General features: G+C 43.8%; 1 protein-coding gene across 6 annotated transcripts in view; it reads right to left on the bottom strand.

Moving 5' to 3' along the window:
* Positions 1-17439, bottom strand: part of yin — a 64220-nt gene that overhangs the window by 44379 nt on the left and 2402 nt on the right. For 2 of the 6 annotated variants that reach the window (XM_002058278.4, XM_032433337.2), the window contains 4 exons: positions 14317-14395; positions 13898-14126; positions 12488-13829; positions 6352-12424 (listed from right to left, as the gene is read on the bottom strand). In XM_002058278.4, coding sequence (XP_002058314.3) covers positions 11894-12424; positions 12488-13829; positions 13898-14126; positions 14317-14395 — 2181 coding nt within the window. In that variant the 3' untranslated portion in view covers positions 6352-11893. Of the gene's footprint in view, positions 1-5801; positions 6293-6351; positions 12425-12487; positions 13830-13897; positions 14127-14316; positions 14396-17439 lie in introns of those variants that run through there. The other 4 variants (XM_032433336.2, XM_032433335.2, XM_032433334.2 and 1 more) reach the window with 4 other exon arrangements.

Genomic DNA, 17439 nt, shown 5'->3' with positions numbered 1-17439 from the left:
CACTTTGCAGCATGTAACTGTAATCGTTTATGTGTTTTGTATTGCTTTCGCGTTCTTATCGATGGGGCTCCGCTATTGCGTTTGGGTGCATAGGGCCGTCCCGCTCTGACGCTCGTTGCCGCCGCCACGCGCCAAGCGAGATGGACATATGTCTGTTGCGTTGTTCGAGAGGAACGCGCTCTCTGTGCTCTTTGCTCTTTTTCGCCATCTCACTCGCATCCGTGTGCTGCCGCGCACACTCGCGATAGAAGTATGTGGTTACGCTTCGTCTCGCTTTCGTTGTGTGTGCGGCTCCAAACGGACACGATTCGATGTGCTTATCTATTGTCCATTTGTCCACCTCGCTCGCCGCGCCCTTCCATCCAAGAGCGTAATTAGTTCTCCCCCCTTTGGCCTAGGGGCACCCGCCCGCAATCGCAGAGTGTGATTGATCTGAGCCCGCAGCAGCCGCACACGCCCCGCACGCGCCTTCCTTTCGCTGAGCGGAGGAGTTGCCAACCCTCTCACGGAAAGAAGAGGCACCACAAGCCCCCAACCGGGACATACTCACCCGCGGCACCCGCCCGTTGGGATTTGCTTTAATGCTTCTTTCAGCGCTTCTTGCAGCTCCGTTTATCGGTTTGATGGATCAATGGATACGATGACACACAAGGCGGGCTGATGCAGGCACATGGATTGATTATACATCGAATATTGCGCACTTTGCAGCTCGGAAAGCAGTTGACGCAGGCCCTGGGTACAGTTGCCAGGCAAAAGAAATAAAAAAAAAAAACATCATCTTTAACTCGGACACTTTGCAGTAAATCAAAATTGGCACTTGAAAAAAAATGAGCAGAGAAAAATAGAAAAATAGCAATGTCGTGAATATCGTGTCCACAACCACTCGATTTGTTTGGGAAAACATTAAATGGCTATATCTCGGCCAAACAAAGCCCGATAGAGGCCAAAAAGGGATGGGCTACTCGGGGAGGTCCGTAGAATCCGCCAAGATCGACGGCGAAGTTATGTCGCTTTGAAACGTCATATCTCCAAGATTTTTTTAGAGCGGCGGAGCTATGTCGCTTCAAAACGACATAACTCCATACCCGCTCGATTTTTTTGGGAAAACTTTAAATGGCTATATCTCGGCCAAATAAAGCCCGATAGCGGCCAAAAAGGGAGGGGCTACTCGGGGAGGTCCGTAGAATCTGCCAAGATCGACGGCGAAGTTATGTCGCTTTGAAACGTCATATCTCCAAGATTTTTTTAGAGCGGCGGAGCTATGTCGCTTCAAAACGACATAACTCCATAACCACTCGATTTTTTTGGGAAAACTTTAAATGGCTATATCTCGGCCAAATAAAGCCCGATAGCGGCCAAAAAGGGAGGGGCTACTCGGGGAGGTCCGTAGAATCCGCCAAGATCGACGGCGAAGTTATGTCGCTTTGAAACGTCATATCTCCAAGATTTTTTTAGAGCGGCGGATTATTGAATTGATTAACTGTCAATCTATAATAGGGTTCCGTACGATTACAAAAAGGTATAAAATAAATGTTCAAAAAAGTTTTGATTTTCGAATCGACCCGGTTTTTGGAAAAAAACATGATGTAACCACTGTCTTTTTCGTCAAATTTGCTAAAAATTTAGATTTGAATTTTTTGAATGCCATCGAATATACTGGTCCTTACGAGTCCAAAATAGTATAAAATTTAAAAATCGGACATTATTTGGCCGAGATATTCAATAAAAATCATCAGAAAAGGTTGACATCATTCCCGATCCGGTTTTTGTCAAAAATTTGTATGTAACCATTGGATTATTGAATTGATTAACTGCCAAGATTTTTTTAGAGCGGCGGAGATATGACGTTTCAAAGCGACATAACTTCGCCGTTGATCATGGCGAGATTATGTCGTGAATATCGTGTCCACAACCACTCGATTTGTTTGGGAAAACTTTAAATGGCTATATCTCGGCCAAACAAAGCCCGATAGCGGCCAAAAAGGGATGGGCTACTCGGGGAGGTCCGTAGAATCCGCCAAGATCGACGGCGAAGTTATGTCGCTTTGAAACGTCATATCTCCAAGATTTTTTTAGAGCGGCGGAGCTATGTCGCTTCAAAACGACATAACTCCATACCCGCTCGATTTTTTTGGGAAAACTTTAAATGGCTATATCTCGGCCAAATAAAGCCCGATAGCGGCCAAAAAGGGAGGGGCTACTCGGGGAGGTCCGTAGAATCTGCCAAGATCGACGGCGAAGTTATGTCGCTTTGAAACGTCATATCTCCAAGATTTTTTTAGAGCGGCGGATTATTGAATTGATTAACTGTCAATCTATAATAGGGTTCCGTACGATTACAAAAAGGTATAAGATTTCAAAATCGGACGGGTTTTACCTGAGATATTGAAAATAAATGTTCAAAAAAGTTTTGATTTTTGAATCGACCCGGTTTTTGGAAAAAAACATGATGTAACCACTGTCTTTTTCGTCAAATTTGCTAAAAATTTAGATTTGAATTTTTTTTGAATGACAATCGAATATACTGGTCCTTACGAGTCCAAAATAGTATAAAATTTAAAAATCGGACATTATTTGGCCGAGATATTCAATAAAAATCCTCAGAAAAGGTTGACATCATTCCCGATCCGGTTTTTGTCAAAAATTTGTATGTAACCATTGGATTATTGAATTGATTAACTGCCAAGATTTTTTTAGAGCGGCGGAGATATGACGTTTCAAAGCGACATAACTTCGCCGTTGATCATGGCGAGATTATGTCGTGAATATCGTGTCCACAACCACTCGATTTTTTTGGGAAAACTTTAAATGGCTATATCTCGGCCAAACAAAGCCCGATAGCGGCCAAAAAGGGATGGGCTACTCGGGGAGGTCCGTAGAATCCGCCAAGATCGACGGCGAAGTTATGTCGCTTTGAAACGTCATATCTCCAAGATTTTTTTAGAGCGGCGGAGCTATGTCGCTTCAAAACGACATAACTCCATACCCGCTCGATTTTTTTGGGAAAACTTTAAATGGCTATATCTCGGCCAAATAAAGCCCGATAGCGGCCAAAAAGGGAGGGGCTACTCGGGGAGGTCCGTAGAATCCGCCAAGATCGACGGCGAAGTTATGTCGCTTTGAAACGTCATATCTCCAAGATTTTTTTAGAGCGGCGGAGCTATGTCGCTTCAAAACGACATAACTCCATAACCGCTCGATTTTTTTGGGAAAACTTTAAATGGCTATATCTCGGCCAAATAAAGCTTGATAGCGGCCAAAAAGGGAGGGGCTACTCGGGGAGGTCCGTAGAATCCGCCAAGATCGACGGCGAAGTTATGTCGCTTTGAAACGTCATATCTCCAAGATTTTTTTAGAGCGGCGGATTATTGAATTGATTAACTGTCAATCTATAATAGGGTTCCGTACGATTACAAAAAGGTATAAGATTTCAAAATCGGACTGGTTTTACCTGAGATATTGAAAATAAATGCTCAAAAAAGTTTTGATTTTCGAATCGACCCCGTTTTTGGAAAAAAACATGTCTTTTTCGTCAAATTTGCTAAAAATTTAGATTTGAATTTTTTGAATTCCAATCGAATATACTGGTCCTTACGAGTCTAAAATAGTATAAAATTTAAAAATCTGACATCATATTTTTGTTTGTTTGTTAACCGCTTGCCATTTGGTTATATATCATAAACTGAATATCGTATTTCATCAATTGTTTCCCAGCATACTTTCAGGATGAATGCTAAAGGATATATCCTGAATCCTCAACAGTGAATAATATACCACAACTCGTTTATTTTACCGCAATCTTTCAGGAAAACTTTAAATGGCTATATCTCGGCCAAACAAAGCCCGATAGCGGCCAAAAAGGGATGGGCTACTCGGGGAGGTCCGTAGAATCCGCCAAGATCGACGGCGAAGTTATGTCGCTTTGAAACGTCATATCTCCAAGATTTTTTTAGAGCGACGGAGCTATGTCGCTTCAAAACGACATAACTCCATACCCGCTCGATTTTTTTGGGAAAACTTTAAATGGCTATATCTCGGCCAAATAAAGCCCGATAGCGGCCAAAAAGGGAGGGGCTACTCGGGGAGGTCCGTAGAATCTGCCAAGATCGACGGCGAAGTTATGTCGCTTTGAAACGTCATATCTCCAAGATTTTTTTAGAGCGGCGGATTATTGAATTGATTAACTGTCAATCTATAATAGGGTTCCGTACGATTACAAAAAGGTATAAGATTTCAAAATCGGACGGGTTTTACCTGAGATATTGAAAATAAATGTTCAAAAAAGTTTTGATTTTTGAATCGACCCGGTTTTTGGAAAAAAACATGATGTAACCACTGTCTTTTTCGTCAAATTTGCTAAAAATTTAGATTTGAATTTTTTGAATGACAATCGAATATACTGGTCCTTACGAGTCCAAAATAGTATAAAATTTAAAAATCGGACATTATTTGGCCGAGATATTCAATAAAAATCCTCAGAAAAGGTTGACATCATTCCCGATCCGGTTTTTGTCAAAAATTTGTATGTAACCATTGGATTATTGAATTGATTAACTGCCAAGATTTTTTTAGAGCGGCGGAGATATGACGTTTCAAAGCGACATAACTTCGCCGTTGATCATGGCGAGATTATGTCGTGAATATCGTGTCCACAACCACTCGATTTTTTTGGGAAAACTTTAAATGGCTATATCTCGGCCAAATAAAGCCCGATAGCGGCCAAAAAGGGAGGGGCTACTCGGGGAGGTCCGTAGAATCCGCCAAGATCGACGGCGAAGTTATGTCGCTTTGAAACGTCATATCTCCAAGATTTTTTTAGAGCGGCGGAGCTATGTCGCTTCAAAACGACATAACTCCATAACCGCTCGATTTTTTTGGGAAAACTTTAAATGGCTATATCTCGGCCAAATAAAGCCTGATAGCGGCCAAAAAGGGAGGGGCTACTCGGGGAGGTCCGTAGAATCCGCCAAGATCGACGGCGAAGTTATGTCGCTTTGAAACGTCATATCTCCAAGATTTTTTTAGAGCGGCGGATTATTGAATTGATTAACTGTCAATCTATAATAGGGTTCCGTACGATTACAAAAAGGTATAAGATTTCAAAATCGGACGGGTTTTACCTGAGATATTGAAAATAAATGCTCAAAAAAGTTTTGATTTTCGAATCGACCCCGTTTTTGGAAAAAAACATGTCTTTTTCGTCAAATTTGCTAAAAATTTAGATTTGAATTTTTTGAATTCCAATCGAATATACTGGTCCTTACGAGTCTAAAATAGTATAAAATTTAAAAATCTGACATCATATTTTTGTTTGTTTGTTAACCGCTTGCCATTTGGTTATATATCATAAACTGAATATCGTATTTCATCAATTGTTTCCCAGCATACTTTCAGGATGAATGCTAAAGGATATATCCTGAATCCTCAACAGTGAATAATATACCACAACTCGTTTATTTTACCGCAATCTTTCAGGATGTGCGTTGAAAGCAAAGGCACAAGCCGTGCTTAATATAATAAAAAGTACCACGCGAATTGATTACTGCGCAGAATCAAAAGCACAGGCACAAACCATTACCCAATATAAATACAAGTACCATGCGAACCGATAACCGCATGAAATTAAAAGCAAAGATACAAACCATTACCTCATATAAATATAAGTGCCACGCGAATTGATAGCTGCACGTTATCGAAACCAAAGGTACAAAGAATTAGCTGAAAATCAATAAAAGTACCACGCAAATCAATGAATGCGCAGGATACTTTCTGGCTGAGTAGCATAAGAGAAGCCGTAACTATTAATTACACAACTAAAAAAACACATACTTTCAGGCTAAATCGTTAAAGCACGTTTGAAAGCTGCTCAAAATTCTTAAAATGTAAAACATTATTCTAGCAAGAGCTCAATAATTTAACAGAAATAACACGATAGGGGCAAGGATGTCCTTGCGCATCTTCTGCGGACATGTTGCTGCACGCACTATAGCAAAAAATTAACCCTGTTATCGTCTTTCGGGCAGCTGAGACTCCTTGATGCCGCGTATTATTTGACAGGGCTCGAGTCCTTTTGGTTGTAGAGTCTATAAACAAATGGCTGTAGCTCGCCCATATCTTTGCATTTTTGAGGACCAACACAATCGATTGGCATGCAAGGACATGAAAAATAAGAATTAGACTATTAAACAATTTTAAAAATGTTCATGCCTGGCCTTCATCCGTCAGAATACGTGTCCTGGCTTGCTGGCAAAAGTACATCGCGATCGTTTTTTGTCTTCTGTAATGTAAAGCTCTGAAAAAAAAGTTTATTGTTTTCTTTATTTTCCCAATCAGTAAAATACACAGATCAAATTTGGCTCAAATTAAAGTTTTAATTCGCTAAAATAAAAAAATAAAATACAAATTGTGTTTGAATGTTGAATGAGAATGAGAAGGATAGGAGAGGAGAGAAGAGCGAGGAGAGAAGCCTGTCGTCCTGCGCCGAACCTCAAATATATATATATATACATATTCGCATTTAAGCAAACACTGCATAAACATTTTGGTTATTAGCGAGATTCGGCTCGGACGTATAACGTTTCCATATTTTTTTTTTTTTCAATCTATTTTTTTTGCGCGATTTTATGTGGCCGCGTATAACGCTTCCATATACAATCGATTTTCTCAATTATTCGATATTTTTTTCGAGCTGCGTAAAACATTTATATATATCCGGCAGTATTTTCTGAAATACTTTTATTATTTATATACGAACCGAGCTCCAAGCATTTTATTGAATGCTTCGCACACGGCTCTTTAAACATTTTACGCAATTCAAAAATTCTTTTTTTTCGCTTTTTACTCTAATATATCTCCTTGCAGACACGATTCACAAAATTTAGAATAACTAAAACGGACGCGGTGCCTAACAACGACGAACGGATGTGATTGTGAGATGTCTGTAAGATGTCTGTGAGTGTGGAGTGGATTTTGTGAGACACTCGGAAACAGAAACAGAAGAAACTTGGATGAAAAAATATAGTGTATAGTATTCTTGGGTTAATTAAAAGTTTGGAACTGAACGGGTTAAATACACAAATTATGAACTTAAACGTGAGAACGAAACGGAACGGAATGAAACGGAACGGAATGGAACAGAAACTGTGAACAGTTGAAACTGCTTAACAAAATTAAAATTGTTGAACTCCAGGCTCCAGGAATAAAGTGCTGTAAATAGAAATTTTAATTATTAGTAAACAGTCGGGGGTATCTTCTCTTGGATCCGGCAACGCTCCTTGGCGGCAGAGTTGGTTCAAGAAATTCTTCATGTTCGCGGATATAGCAACGCCTCTTGGCGTTCGACAACGCTTCGCATCCTTATGGTAAATTACAGTTACGCCGCTTGGCAAAAAATTATCAGAAATCTTTGTGTATATACAGACGTGTTTTTTTTTTTTTTTTTTTGGCAGAGAGCAGCTGAAAATCTTCGCTGATATGGCAACGCCTCTTGGCATTTCACTCCTAATTGCATCTTCATGGTAAATTACAGTATTTAGCAGCGGAAATCTTGCGCGAGTATGGCAACATTTTTTGAACTTTATAAGGGCAGCACCTTTTAGTCAAATATTCAGTTTGTAAATAGATTTTGATTGTCTGGCAAGGCATGGATTTCTGGACCCCAGGCAGAGGGACGCAGCAGGTGTGAAGGACCAGAAGGGAGCACAGTTTACAGAAGAGAATCAAGTTTAATTTGGACAATTGCTTGGAAAGCTTCGAAATCGCGGCAGGACTTTGGCAAAAACGGAATGGAATGGAAAATAAGGAGGAAAAATAAAACTTTGGCTCCGATTGGCTCCAAGTTTCGCCTAGTTTCGTCTAGAGACAAGCTCATCTGAAAGAACACAGCAAGGAAATAGGTTAATAACGAGGGCCAACTCGCTCTACTGGGGCATCGCCTAGAAGACGTCGCGCCCGACCAGACCCGGCAATTGCGCGCGTCCCTCCTTTCCGCCTTGTTTTCAGGCTGACTCTCCTAAAACGCGGTTTTTTCATTTGATGTGATGTGATGTGCACAATTGAGCGCCATTTTTTTGTTTTGTTATCGATCTATCGAAAGCAACGCTTTTGATGATTAGCTTTGACTTGGCAAACCAACTGCGCGACTCACACGTGTCGCGAGCAACTGGTTTGCCGTTTTTTCCATTTCAATTTTCATTTTCTGCTCTTTTTTATTTTTTTTTTTATCATAAATTCATCGTTTACGGCGCGTTCGAAAACGCGACGAAAACTCTCCTCAAAATAAATTTCTTTTTATTTTTATTATTTTTTTTTTTTTTTTTGCATGCATTATTTTTTTTCCTATTTGAACTCCTGCGCTAATTGTGCACACCACGTATAACGTGGACAATTTTTGTTCCATTTTAAATTATTTGTTTGATTGATTTATTGATTTACTTTGGCTTTGGCAAAGGCGACGCGGCAATTGCCCGCAGAGAGGCCGGCGTTACGCCCCGTCTCGAAGTCGGAAAAACTCACCAGGCAGCAGCTTTTAAAAAAGCATTTTACGGAAATCACAACTGGGAAACTCGGCTGTAAGCAAAGTACATATTATACGACACACAACTGGTATGGGATGGCATATGTACATGGGTAAACCAAGAATTGATGACATTAAATTAAAGGACAAACGCTGCCAGCTGCGATTTCAAAGTGGAAAAAACTCGATTTTAACAAATATCGAATCAATTTTTGAGGTTATGGCGTGGTGTAACTGTATTGTGCTCCGTTAACGGTACAACACGATTGAAGCTGCGCCCCGGGTCCATGCATTAGCTATTTTTCGTCTCTCTCGCTCTCTTTTATGTTCTGCTTGAACATGTTTTCCTTTGAAGGAATTTTAGGCAATTTCTTTCTCTGCACTTCTTCTCACTCTTCCTTTCTCGCTCTCTTTTATGTTCTGCTTGAACACGTCGTTAGCACTCTTCTCCCTCTCCTTCTTTCCATCTCTCTCTCTCTCTCTCTCTCTTTTGTGGGTTTCTTCAAAACGTTTGCATCTGCGATTTTTCAGGAATTTCAGGATTGTCAACTTATCGCTTTGCATTTTTCTCCCTCTCTCTGGCTCTCTGCCTGCTTCACCATGCGACAGTCGCCCCAGCGACACGGCCTAAACAAAATAGAAGGCAAAAACCAACTAAGGAATACTCTGCCTAAAGACGGACGCTGGATCGGACGCAATGTTGCTGCACAATATTCGGACGTAGTCATGCCAAATGGGATGCGGCTTGATGGATTAGTGTGTGAATTACGATGACATTTTTTGCGTCTTATGCGTTTAATAATTGATCGATTATGTGGGTTAACGGCACTTGGCGGCCATTTTGTTAAGTATATATGTATATAATCATATTGAACTGCGAGTCATGTGCTCGGCTGGTTTTTAGGGAAGCTTGAGCCCAACGCAGCCTGGCGCCGAGCTGTGCGCCTGCCTCGGTTGTGCGGGGGCTTGTGCTGGCGGGGGAAACGCGCGCGGCATGGGGGGGTACTCGACCCGCAAATTATATTGTTATACACACTTTGCAGCATGTAACTGTAATCGTTTATGTGTTTTGTATTGCTTTCGCGTTCTTATCGATGGGGCTCCGCTATTGCGTTTGGGTGCATAGGGCCGTCCCGCTCTGACGCTCGTTGCCGCCGCCACGCGCCAAGCGAGATGGACATATGTCTGTTGCGTTGTTCGAGAGGAACGCGCTCTCTGTGCTCTTTGCTCTTTTTCGCCATCTCACTCGCATCCGTGTGCTGCCGCGCACACTCGCGATAGAAGTATGTGGTTACGCTTCGTCTCGCTTTCGTTGTGTGTGCGGCTCCAAACGGACACGATTCGATGTGCTTATCTATTGTCCATTTGTCCACCTCGCTCGCCGCGCCCTTCCATCCAAGAGCGTAATTAGTTCTCCCCCCTTTGGCCTAGGGGCACCCGCCCGCAATCGCAGAGTGTGATTGATCTGAGCCCGCAGCAGCCGCACACGCCCCGCACGCGCCTTCCTTTCGCTGAGCGGAGGAGTTGCCAACCCTCTCACGGAAAGAAGAGGCACCACAAGCCCCCAACCGGGACATACTCACCCGCGGCACCCGCCCGTTGGGATTTGCTTTAATGCTTCTTTCAGCGCTTCTTGCAGCTCCGTTTATCGGTTTGATGGATCAATGGATACGATGACACACAAGGCGGGCTGATGCAGGCACATGGATTGATTATACATCGAATATTGCGCACTTTGCAGCTCGGAAAGCAGTTGACGCAGGCCCTGGGTACAGTTGCCAGGCAAAAGAAATAAAAAAAAAAAACATCATCTTTAACTCGGACACTTTGCAGTAAATCAAAATTGGCACTTGAAAAAAAATGAGCAGAGAAAAATAGCAAACGGAAATTAATTTTTGCACTTTATCCTGAACTAGTTGAAAATTAAATTGAAAAATTTAATTTGGAATGAAGACCGTGTCGCTGGCTGCAGAGTTTTCACTCGACTGTGCTCAACGCTCGGCGCACAGCGACGAGCTAGCCTCGCTCGGGCATAAGCCTGCCAGGTAGAGGCAGCTCGTCGTCGTCATCGTCGCCGTTGTCGTCGGGAGAGTTCGAGCCGGCTGGCAACAGGCAGGCAGCCGAGGCTATTTTTAGGCGCCTTGCAGCAGCTGCATGTCCTGTTTTTCCAGATACTTCTTCGCCTTCTTTTGTTTTCAGGTATACACACACGCTTTCCAGGTAGGCCAGCCCTCCCTCCAGGCCCTGGCAAATTTCCTTGTGCTGTTGGCAATGCCGCAAAACTCGGCGTCACTTTGCAGTTTGTTGCATAAACTCGCTTTTTGTTAATACAAAAAAATGCTGCCATTTCTCGCACAGAACACACTTTGATTTTGATTGGAGCTCTATTTTAATTCGATTTTCTGGCTGGACTCAATATTCCAGGCGTGGGCGACGCCTCGGCTGAGCTGGGGGGCCACCCTCCTCCAGGTTGAGACTCCGGGCATCACGGGCTGTGACGCAGCTACTCACCGAGTTGCAGCTGGGTCAAGGGAGCTTCACAGAAATTCACCTTTCACATTTATTTAATACACACTTTAATTTAACTCTCATTTCGACAACTTTTTCACTTTTAATGTGGGCGATCGCGCGCACTGAGCACTAAACACAGCAGCAGCAGCCAACTAAGTGCTGCCAATCACGCGAACACACGACTAGGGTGGCCGCACTGTCTTTACGACTGGGTGGCAGCGCTGGGCGTGCAGCCCTGGCAAGCGCAAGAAATGACGCGCCAACTTACCGTCAAATTTGAATTTGAATCGAAATTCAAATTGTCCGAATGGGATATTTAAATAGCGGGAAACTCAATTTAACTGAATGGGAAATTTAAATAGCGGTGCAAGAAAAATTCAAATACTTTGCAAAGGAACACTACAACTTGGAGTTTAACGAATTGTATGAACTTTCTTAATTTAAAAACACTTTTGCAAGAATGCATATACAACAGACAGAATTTAAAAAATGCTACAAAAATAACAAACGCAAAAGATAAATAAAAAAAATGTTGCTATAACATAGACTTAATTTGAATTATTCACAAAATGGTACAAAAACAATAAAAACATAAAATATATATTTAAAAAAAAAACTGTTGCTAATAAAATCGTTTTGCGCGCAAATTTCAAAAAGTCTGAATGGGTATTTTGAATAGCTTGCGCGGAAAATTCAACAAGACTGAATTGGAAATTTTAAGGAATCAGTCTGAACGGGAAATTAAAATGGTTTACGTGGGAAATTCAAATGACTGAGTGTGCAATTAAAATAGTTTGCAAATGAATAAATGGTATTGCAGAGATAAACGTACTTACATATTTAACACAGGTGGACAGGTGGATAGGTTTAGGGTTCCAGGTAAGTATCGTAGGCCTGATTACGATAACTGCCGTGTCCTGGCGTGTCTATGCCGTCGCCGCCGCCGCCGTCGCCGCCGCCGCCGCCGCCGCCGCCGCCAGCAGCGGAGCGCTTCGCATGGGGCACCTGCTGGTGGCCCACGATGTTGTGCAGCGTAATCTCGTTGATTTCCTCGTCCTTGACGACCTTTGGCATCTCCATGTACTTGTAGTTGCGCGCCAGGAAGAGAAAGATCAACAGGTTGACCAGCATGATGCTGGCGAAGAGCGCGAACTCCGCCGACTGGGTGCTAACGAACTTGATCTCGGCTATGACCACGACAATCATATTGCCAATGGCCACCGAAAGAAGCCAGCAGGCCTGCAGCACGGACTTCATGCTGACCGGCGCCTGGGTAAAGGAGAACTCCAAGCCCGTCACCGAGAACATGATCTCGGCGGCGGTCATCACCACAATCTGCGGTAGCTGCCAAAGCATGGAAAGCGATGTGGGCGGCACCACCTCTAGCATGTTGTATTGCTAGAGGAGGAGAAGATTACATTAGAATAATAATCTCTGAGCTTAATTCCATCGGGGACTTACGTAGCCGTCGCGGGCATTGCCCTGCACCAGGAGGCTGTAGAGTCCGCCGTTCTTGGCCTCGAAGCTGGCCGCGCGCTTTCCGTTGATATCCAGCTCGCCGTAACCGAGCGAGATCTCGTGCAGCGCCGTCAGATTGCCAATGTCCAGCCTGATGCCGGGCACACCCGAAACGGGCGCCTTCAGCAGGACGGGGCCCTCGCCCGCGGGCGTGTTGACTAGGGTGCGCAGCAGCGGGGGCCGGTTGATGCGCTGGGCACTGCTCAGGCCGTCGGGAAACTCCTGGAGCTCATTATTGGCCAGGAAATAGCTGACGGATTTGCCCGGCTCGAGGCGTATGCTGCCCTTGATGCTGGGACATTGCTTAGTCTGCGGACGGGCCAGAAACGCGTACTCCTTGGGCTGGGGCACATGCAGGCCCAGATTCGACCACATGCCCAGCGACTCAATCGAGTCAGAGTCGGAATCCTTGACCAGGTCGCTGGTAAAGTCGTAGCGACAGGGCATCCCATTGTAGAGTCGCAAATGGGCCATGTCCGGGGCGGAGGGCGTTGCGGCCGGCTCGAGCTGCTCAAGGCGCAGCTCGACGGCAGCGGACAGAAAGAAGCCAAAGGCGGCGAGCAGCAGGCCAATGCTAAGCTTCTGCAGCGGACGCTTGATGCCGACGCGGGCGAGCAGCGGATAGACGAGATAGTCGAAGAGCGGTATGAAGGCGAGTATCAGCAGAGGATTGACCACCTGCATCTGGTCGGGCTTGATCTGGTAGCCCAGTATCGAGCCGTTCATGTGCGTCGCCTGAAAGGTCCAGCGCGAGCCCTGCTGATCGGAAAGCGCCCAGAAGATCGGGAACGGCACATAGAGCAGCAGGATCTTGGTCAAGCATTTCGTCTCGTACACCATTTGCTGGCCCACGACAGGCGTGGCATAGTCGAGGAAATGCACCATCGGCTTCTCCCGGCGATTCTGGCGCCAGCCCTTGTACGCGTTCGTGATGCACTGCGACACGCCGAAGATCATGTTGCCCGACGGCGGACGCAGCTTGTAGCGTCGCTTCCCAGCCACAAAGATCACCATCGAGACAATCATCAGGATGGCGGGCACCCCGAACGCCAGCGAGTAGCAGTCCTCCTCGCCAAAGCAATAGACATCCGCTCGCAAAATGGGCGTCACTGTCGTCGAGATCATGGAGCCGGCATTGATGGCAAAGTAGAAGAGCGAAAAGAACTTAGCCAGGTCGACGGCCTGCGCCGGCAGCTGGAATTGATCGCCCCCGAAGGCCGAGACGCACGGCTTAATGCCGCCGGTGCCCACGGCTATCAGCAGCAGGCCAACAATCGTTACCACCCTGCCAATCAAGAAGATAACACACGGATACGGATACGGATACGGATACGGATACGCATCGATACTCACTTCACGGGCATTCCGGCTATGGGTATGGCCCCAAAGGCCACAATCATCGCACCCAAGCTATACACGACCGACAGATACAGGATCGTGCTGTACTTGCCCAGCCAGCCGTCTGCGATGAGTGCTCCGACCAGGGGAAAGATGTACACCAGCATGGTGAACACGTGGAAGAGCACCGTTGCCGTCTCCTCGTCGTAGCCTAGCTTGTGCGTCAGATAAAGCACCAGAATCGCTGTGGGAGATATTAATTTAGAGAATTACTATTCAGGCTAGGGGGAGGAGGGGTCTTAGGGGAGGAGGGGGGTGGCATAGAGATCGAGGAGTACTTATCATGTGGTGGAGTGGCCAGAGAGGAGGGGAGTACGTGAGAAGGAAGGAGGAGCAGGTAGAGGCAGAGAGCATTCAGATCGAGAAGTACTTACCACGCATGCCATAATAGTTGAAACGCTCGCAGAACTCATTGCTTATGATGAAGGCCACCGACTTGGGATATTCCGGACTCTGAACAAGAAGAAGCAGAAGAAGAACCGGAGATTAGAGTACAATCCTTAGTTGGCAGACATCTGAGTCTTGTTATCCGATTTAGCCAATTATATAGTCAAGTGAGATGACTCGCAATTATCGCAACCATTTTCGTCGCGCGATTTATTGGATCAGTCCCCGTCATTATCTGCGCCCGAAAAATCAAATGGTAGCTGCAAAGTGCCGCATCATTTGCTGACTTGTGGAATCCGACAACTGCCAATTACTACGACTTTATCTGTCTGCCTGTCTGAGTGTGTGCGGGTGTCTAGTACGGGTATCTTTATATACGTAACTGAAGATAGGCCTTGTCTGTGCCTGACAAATCTCTTTAATGCCCTTGCCGAGGGTATTATAATCTTGCCTCGAGCTGTGTAACGCATAGAACGAGACATCTTCCATAAAGTATATGTATATATTCTTGATCAGCATCAACTGCCGAGTCGGTATAACCAAGTACCTCCGTCCCTCCGTCTGTCCGTCTGTCTGTTTCGACAGAGAATTAAGATAAGTTCCGCTCAGCAAGGGTATTAAATATTCGGCAAGCCGAAGATAGGCTTTCTTTCTCGTTTTCATTGTTGAAGAGCATTCGAGCGTAATCGACTCATTAAACTATATTTATGAGTTTTACGAAATGCCAAAAAAGAATTCAAAAGTCGATAATACCTATTTTTCCACCCTTTTCTCTTCCTCCCTCTCCCTCTCTCTCTCTCTTTCTTCATCTCTCTCTCTCTAATTATTGTTGGGCTTGCAGTCATGCTTGTTTATTTATTACAGGGTACAATAAGAGTGCGCTAATCGGAAATACGCGACTAAGTGATACCCTAAACCCACTTGCTTAAGTGCCAGGTTTATTTTATATATATTAATTAATATTATAAAAATATAAGGAGATATTGAGGTAAGAAAATAAACTGATTCTGCGTATTGCTAATAAGAATTTAAAAGCTAACGCTTTTACAGATCCGAAGATTGACAAAATGTGAATATATATCCCGAATATCAATGCTATAGTTTACTTTATACAAAAGCAAACTACCCTCTACACACACTGTCAGGGGTCGAGGGTATACAAATATCTATAGATAATTATGTATTCGCCAGATAGTAAGACTGACTGACCTACTGTTGTTATGAATGTATTTGGCTGTCGTTGTTGATTTCATTTTCATTTTCGTTTTGGTTTTTTTTTTGTTTTGTTGGTCGTTTCGTCTTTCGTTTTGTTTTGGTAGCCATTGGCCAAGGTTGCTTTTGGCTAAACGAGTTTGAGCCAACAGCTGTTGGCCCAAAGCTAATCAAATTGCGAATTCTGCATGCGTACTGCCCGAGCCAAAGTCAAGTCCGAGCCCAACTCCGTTTACAGGGTATTCGAAAGCCATTTGGCTCTAGCTTTGGCTTTAATGTTTATGTTGATTAATTCAAATGCCATTTGGCTGGCATTTTTAATCATGTAAAACGAGTTACGACGTGTAAAAAAAGCTATTTGCTAGCACAAAGTGCCGTTTCTCAGACCCAGACCCAGACCCAGACACAGAAAATGCTTCTTTATCCCCTGCCGATTGTTTGACATTGGCAAATAGCATAAGAAGAAACACAATAGAAAACTAAAGGGGCTTCGCTGAGTTTTCCTACTCAATTGAGCGGTGTTCTTCAGATCGCTCTCTTTGCATCTCTATCTCTCTCTCTCTCCATTTGTCTGCCTCCCTTTCTCTCTGTATATTTATATATATACATATACATAGTATTTAAAATTCTGAGCCCGTCTAACTGGTCGCAGACATAGACAACATTTCAAATGTTGAGTCTAGCTAAGGTTGAAACATTTGCAAAAAAAACAGACAGGTACTAGCCGGCTTTGCCCGGCCAACGTAATTTTCATGTATCTGATTGTTATACAATCATGGAATAGATTATCCAACAAGTATATATATTCAATTTATATATTTGTTGTAAAACCCGATGAAAAGGCAGCTTTCCAGCATTCACGGATTAGACGTATTATGCGTTGATCATCAATCAATCAATCAATCAATCAATCAGTCCGACTGTATAAAAACTGTATAAAAACCTCTTAGTCCTGACTGACTGATCGATCGACTGACTGGCTGATTGACTGATTGATGATCACGCTCGCAAAGCTGTGGAAATTTTGTTGTTTACCAACCGATCGGAATTTAGTTGATATTTAATTGATATAGATAGTATATATGCATAGTACATATGCATGGATTATATGTGTAAAAGGCATTATTTGATTCGACTAACAATTTCATATGAAGGAGTTGCCCAGTTTTCCCGCTGACATTTCCATCACAGCCCCTCGCAAATTCGACTATCCGAAATACAGATGTGTTATGAAATGATGACGTCACATTCTCGCTATAAATTTGTTGCATTTTTTACGCTCAGTCGGTTGAACGGCAATTACAGGTTGTAATATGCAAGGCATATCCAAGCACCTGATGATTCAAACTGCGACTAATTGTAGAGCCGACGTCAATTGTTGTCGATATCTTTGCTTAGTTGTTGTTTAACGTTCGACTAGACACCAATCGCTCGCATAGTTGAAAAACAAATACCATAGATATATGTATGTATATAGAAATACTAGGCAAGCCCGGTAAACCAAGGTACAAGTAACTCCAGCTGAATGGGTTATTCAACTTGCTTGAGCTGAGTAAAGTGGGTCATCGGCAGCGGCAGCGGCATCGGCATCGGTGGAGGGGTCTATTGTTTTGATTCGAATCTCGACCACGATATCGATTCTATTTCGCTGATTAATTCAATCAATTTGCGGGCAATAAAAGGATTGATCGGCGATCGGCGGGCAGCCAAGGTCAGTATGCAAACAAATGTAGGCATCATACCAGCCTTCAAAGCTATTCCTGACCAGCATCAACAGCTGAAGTATATATCTTGTAAAGTAAAGCGTAAAGTATATATCTTGTTGATCTTAATCAAGTTTCGATTCGGCATGGAAATAGTCTCTCTATGGGGTTATCTTGTATCTCGGCCGGATCGAA

Source organism: Drosophila virilis, chromosome X (genome assembly GCF_030788295.1).
Source record: "Drosophila virilis strain 15010-1051.87 chromosome X, Dvir_AGI_RSII-ME, whole genome shotgun sequence".
Lineage (NCBI taxonomy): Eukaryota > Metazoa > Arthropoda > Insecta > Diptera > Drosophilidae > Drosophila > Drosophila virilis.
The sequence above is the reverse complement of the archived record's forward strand: the minus strand, read 5'-3'. Positions and strand labels throughout refer to the sequence as shown.